This window comes from Lycorma delicatula, chromosome 2 (genome assembly GCF_047948215.1).
Source record: "Lycorma delicatula isolate Av1 chromosome 2, ASM4794821v1, whole genome shotgun sequence".
NCBI classification, from domain to species: domain Eukaryota; kingdom Metazoa; phylum Arthropoda; class Insecta; order Hemiptera; family Fulgoridae; genus Lycorma; species Lycorma delicatula.
The window spans coordinates 42723957-42729956 of NC_134456.1; the positions used below are offsets into that span (position 1 = coordinate 42723957).

General features: G+C 26.1%; 1 protein-coding gene across 3 annotated transcripts; it reads right to left on the bottom strand.

Moving 5' to 3' along the window:
• Positions 1 to 36: 36 nt before the first annotated feature.
• LOC142318756 (uncharacterized) lies at positions 37 to 5521 on the bottom strand. 3 transcript variants are annotated; one of them, XM_075355193.1, is made up of 3 exons: positions 5290 to 5521; positions 2017 to 2359; positions 37 to 424 (listed from the first exon to the last, which is right to left on the bottom strand). In XM_075355193.1, the coding sequence occupies exons 1-3, from the start codon at positions 5301 to 5303 to the stop codon at positions 221 to 223; spliced, it is 561 nt and encodes a 186-aa protein (XP_075211308.1). In that variant the 5' UTR covers positions 5304 to 5521; the 3' UTR covers positions 37 to 220. The 3 variants fall into 3 exon arrangements, with proteins under 3 accessions (XP_075211308.1, XP_075211309.1, XP_075211306.1); XM_075355194.1 differs by lacking the exon at positions 5290 to 5521 and adding an exon at positions 4566 to 4810 and having other exon boundaries at positions 2017 to 2321; XM_075355191.1 differs by lacking the exon at positions 5290 to 5521 and adding an exon at positions 4566 to 4809.
• Positions 5522 to 6000: the final 479 nt, after the last annotated feature.

Here is a 6000-nt window from a genome sequence, read left to right on the forward strand (position 1 = left end):
GCTATGAATACTTACTAAAGAAAATCAAAACATTGCTTTTATTATTTTTTTAAACAAGTTTAATTAACAGTAAATCATTTTTAGTAAAAAATATACATAATTAGTTGCCTGTAGAAAATACCCACACCTACTCAGTGACCTTGAGTTTTGTCAAAATATCACAAAAAGAAAAGTTATCTAATACTTGAAGTCTTACACAAAAGTTTTCTCTAAAAATAAATTATTCTGCTTTTATCCAATCTATTTCCAATGATGATGTACCATATTGTTTTACTGGTAGGTAAACACCGCCATATACTTGTATCTCAAAATTTGTTATATTTGATTTATCTAATGCTTCAGTGTTATTCTGTTTTTTCCCATGAAAATAGGGTTCAAAGTTATCAAGCAACAGCTCTACAGTAGTAAATTTTCTCACAGGAGCCTACAAAAATGAAAAAAACAGAATATTTTAATATTTTTTTTAATTTACAGAACAGTTTTAATTTACTGTAGAGTTGGCAGTTTTCAAAAAACAAACAAAAAATTCTCAACACCATGTTTTAAAACATTACTTAAAAATCTAGTATTCATATTTTTCATATAAAATTGCATTAAAATTTGTTTAAAAAAATTACTTCAGTACTTTGCCTATTGTTATGCTACACATTATTATATGTTGATACAGTTTTTCAACTGAAAAGTCCTCTTAGAATTTCCAAGGAAGATACACAACAAGTGCTGGACTGTGCCAGTTTTTTGCATTTTTCTTGAGCAGACAAAGTCATTTCAAGGTAACAAATAGGAGTTGTGTTTAAAATAGTACTCTAGGATGAACTATATTAACTAATGTATTGATATGGTTCTTTGACAAGCTGGTAAACTATTTCATTCAGGGCAGTCTGTGGGTTGTTCATCTCCTTCCTCTATCTTCTGCCTTTTCTTAAATTCTTTTCTTTCTTGGATAGGTACATTTACAATTGTATCAATCTCCATTTCATCTATGTGCAATATAATAACCAAAATTATGGTTGGATAGTCTCTTTAGCAAAGGTAACACTCCTAAAATATATATCTAACTATTTATAAGAAGAAATATTTTTTTCAGTCTCCCTTTAAAACCTCATAAATGTTTTGAAAATTCTCCAAAATTAATATTAAAAATTTCCACAAGATAGTTTATTTATGGACATAATGTATTTTTTGTTGATTATTTTTTATCAGTTATTAATACATGTTCTTAAATTGCACAAATTATCTTTCTTGTATGTTTTTTAATAACACAAGCTAAATAAGCATGCACACACACATACACACACACACACACACACACACACACACACATGTTCGTGTTGATTAAAGTACCTATAAAACACATCTCAAAAATGAAGTTATGAAAAATGAAAAATATTTACAAATTGTTCAAAGTTGTGGAATATGTCAAATTTGCAGACATGAACTACTAAATTGTATGGTTTTATCAATATTATGTAATTAGTCATTATAATTCTAACGAGAGAAATACTTTAAATTGTGCTTTACCACTGTATGTACACTTATTATCACAATCTGTTTCTTAAATTTTGGGTTGGTCTTTTGTGATACTCTTCATATTCAACTCAATTTATAGGTAAAAATTGTATAATATATTTCCTTAAATAACCAACAGGCTGCTTCATTTTTTTTAAAGTTACATCAACTGCAAGAGTCAATAGCTATTAATAAATTTCAATAGCACGCAGTGAAACTGCACCATGCAATTTAACTTGCAATGATATACAAGAACAATTATTAAATCTGGCTTTGGCTGTTGGCATTTACACTCAGTTCATAACATTTATAGTTTCTAACATTTTATTATTTATTTTAACTATTTTGAAACCATAACATTGTAGCATTGCAGTTTCCAGTCTTACCGAAGATTGTTCTAGGAAACATATTTTTTTTCATATGTTCACATAATATAAAAAAGGTTCAATAATAAATTTAAGTTGGATAAATTTAAGTATTTTTGCATAATAAATATTAAATACGTACCTGAAATATTTGTTCATAAGATGGGAAAGGCTCATTATTCTGGTTTTTGTGTCTGAGAACAACTTTGTATCCAGCATTTTGTCCTTGTCCTCGCAGATTTATTATTATTTTTGTATAATTTAATAGATTAAGCTGTGTATTTGTTTTAACTCCAGCAAATCCTGCTCCATCTGGCTGTGGATTAAGAAGAGTAAATAGCACAGCTCTTTGAAATACTTTTGTCTTCTGTATAACAATCACAGCTTTAGACATACCCTCTTCTCGAATTGTATCTGACTGTTCAGTCCAGTCATCCAGTTTAGATACTGTTGTAAAATTGAACAAGGTAAGACTGTTAGATTCACTGCAATCAAATTTTTATTCATTATAAACTGTTAAACTGTTCATAATCAGCTTAAATGCACACCTTTTCAGCTTTTTTTAAATGTTATTTAATAAGACAAGTAAAAATCATGTGGCATATTTTATGTAATTTTAAAATGTGCATAACTCAAATCACTTACGAATTTTTAGAAATAGTGCAACCAAGTTAAAATTGCTTCAAAGAAAATATGTGAATGAAAGACTTCTAAACTGCCCCTAGAATCAACAGTAGTATGGTTATAAGTATAAACAAGTTATAAATGTCTATTTCAGCTGTTCATATGCTTTATATTAAGCATTGTTATTTTCTTCTATTGTTATTAATAAATATAATAAATCTTTATTATTATTACAATTCAAATTCAGTATGGACATTAATATTAATACGATATATAACAACATTATATTAATATTGGTTTTATATTGTTTAGTTGTGGAATTTTCAGTTATCATGGAATTTATTCTATTAGTTCTTTTGTTATATTATTGTCTATTTCATTAATATTTCAGCCTTTACTTTGCAGTAATTAGACCATAAACAGAGACGAGATTGCAAATATGAGAAAACTATACATGTAAAATGAAGATAGAAATAAATATTATTAGCATGTTATTAAATTATTTGATGATGAGAAAAAAACAAGTAGATTACTTCATCCTATTGAATGTTCAGTGAAAAGAGTGGCTTCAGGAGAATCAGTACAAACTATCTGCAACATCAAAAAAAAAATAATAAGTGAATAATGTTGGAAGGGAAAGTATTCTATTAAGTCCTAAAATGATAAAAAAAAAAAAAAACAGATGTTAAAAAATTATTGTTGATGGTCTTTATTTGGGTGTAATCAGCACTGGTTACAGCTTTTATATGATGGAGAAAGGTTCTAAATATAAAACAATTATTAACCCAACTGAAAATGGACATAAATTATGAAAATGAGAAAAAATTCTAAGAAAAAGTTACTTAAGCTTGTTCCAAATTTGAGAAACGTAAAGATAAAAGGAAAATTCTCATACAACAGCATTATAGCAGGAGGAGGATAATATTTGCGATTGATAAGGAAAAATCATCTGTCCTAACCAAAGTGCCTGGCTATTTATTTGTATGAAAGAAAGGTGGACTCATACCGGTTACACCCTAAGCAAATGCTGGCCAGATTCTATTGAAGCTGATATGTTAAAAAATGACAATGATGGACAGTTTTTCACGCTGGCAGTACGGATGGATTTGTTTCAGGTTCCCTGGTTATACAGAGTGTTAAACTTAAAAAAGGACCTGTCACTTAGTAGTTGTCATTCTTTAGCTAATAGCAACCATTAGAATTGAATTATTTTTAAAATAAAAATTAAATTTACGGATGATTAACTCTGATTACTAGAATAATAACATTTGAACAAAGGAGTGTGTAAAATGTTTGCTGAACTTAATACAAATTCAATATGTTTTGTATACAACAACCTGTTTAAAAGTGAAATTCTGAAATTTCAACCTGCAATAAAGCAAGATTAATTATTATCCATATTATATGACAACAGATTGTAGATGATGTATTAGTTATAAAGATAGCAGCTATAGAAGAGCTGTAGTGAGCTGCATAATTATCTCTCAGAATTTGTCAAGGATAAGTTTAAAAACATATTGTGCCAACACCATATTTTTTACACTACTTTAAAGTTCTCTAAACAATATATATTTTACATATATAAATATTATTAATTAAATATATAATATATATTTAATTAACATATTTTATAAACATACATCCATGTATGCATAAATATATTTATAAAACTTTAGTAATGGTCTTAAAAATATGCTTTAATTTTAGGCTAGCTTGTAAATCTTTGGGTGTGTAATTTTCAGGAGTAATCTACATAAACTAAAATAAATTAAATCTATACCAATTTTCGTAAATATAAACTAAAGTTTCTCATGTTTTCTGTGAGTATTTTTTAATTCTATGCAACTTTAAATTCTATGTTAAATGAAATGAAGTCTATCAACTTATTCATCAATATAGATAAGGTAAAATTTTTTGCTATTCGTAGGTTGTATAAATATGATCTTGAACTATGAAAGTATTGTTTTTTTTTTTGTTTTTTTTACAACTAGTAAGATATTTTATTTTATGGTATGATAATTTTGATCAAGCGTTTAATTAAGTTACATGAGATTTTATCACACTTACAGTACTTCATCTGATTTCACAGACGATATCTTCAGTACATATAAAACTAAACTTAATTTTAAAAATTTGTACATATTTTATTTTTTTATGACTCTTTAGCGTTTGAATGAAAGAATAAATGAAACTGTGTCACTAAAAACAAAACCAAATGAATATAGTTGTTTTGAATTCAAATTGGTCACCACTTCTGTTTTGCTCCGTTATTGAATAATAACATAACAGTTTATATACTGACTGAAGATTAACAACTATCTGACCTTTCTGCATGCAAGGTCAATTGTCTAATTCATCCAATGTATATACAAATATTAGCCTGAAAATATAAGGTAATAATGAAGTAATCAGCATGCAGTTAATACAGTAGTGACTTTTTAAGTAAAAAGTAATCTTTTAAAATTCTGATTTTCAATTTACATTAACTTTTGCAGACATTATATAAAACTTATTTTTCACTTATAAAACAATTTATAATTTCCATTCAAATTTATCCAGCAGAACAAATACGTTAAATAATATGATAAAACAATTTAGAATTTATACATAATCTATTTACAAAAAACATCACGTTTAGTAGAAATAAACAGTATGAAACATATACATAAAGAACACACTAAACATGTTTCTTTATATAAATACTCATCTCTTGTTAAATGGTTATGAAATAGGAAATATCACAGTAACTCAACTGCATGCAAAATATAAACAAATAAATAAATTATCTTACAGAATAAACAACATTCATTACATAAATTTTTTAGTAATGAAAAACATTAATCCTCCCACATTTCTGTCTTAATATGTAGCTTTTGACTAGTACAGAGCCAATTAATCAATATTCTCCTCAATTTTCACTATCAATTATCCTCAACCTCAACATTTGACTATTTAATCATTTACTGAATAAACTGTAAGCATCTGTTATTGAAGTGGCTTCAGAAAACCAAGTAAAAGACATCAGTAACTCATGATTAGTAATTTTATCATAATACATTTTGATGTATGAATTTTGTCTATCAATGTATTATCAGTTATTTGAATTTATTATTATGAATTATTGATATAGAAATAATTGAATGAAATCATACAATGTATTGTGTTGATTTTTATTATTACTCAATTATTTAAAAATTCTTTATTTATAGTTTACACACTCTTACTTCTTTTCAATCAAATAGACTGGCAATAAATTAAATTCATTCTCAGTGTAGTCATAATTAATTTTAAATTTACATTTCTTAAATTCTTTATTTTCATAAGTGTATATAATTTTATAATTGAAAAGAAATATATTTTAGCAAAAATTCACTCAGAATGTTTTTTAAGTATTTCAAAATTAAAATATTAAAAAAATACACATACAAAAAAGAAAAAATCCACTACACAATACTAAGTAGGACAATTATTTTTGAATAACACAACACAATACTTCAGTACA

Coding starts and splice junctions, on each gene's coding strand:
- LOC142318756 (XM_075355191.1), bottom strand. CDS start 4,639: ATGTACAAATTTTTAAAATTAAGTTTAGTTTTATATGTACTGAAGATA. Junction 2,360..4,565: donor GTGAAATCAGATGAAGTACT/GTAAGTGTGATA, acceptor ATTTGATTGCAG/TGAATCTAACAGTCTTACCT. Junction 425..2,016: donor CTTATGAACAAATATTTCAG/GTACGTATTTAA, acceptor TCATTTTTGTAG/GCTCCTGTGAGAAAATTTAC.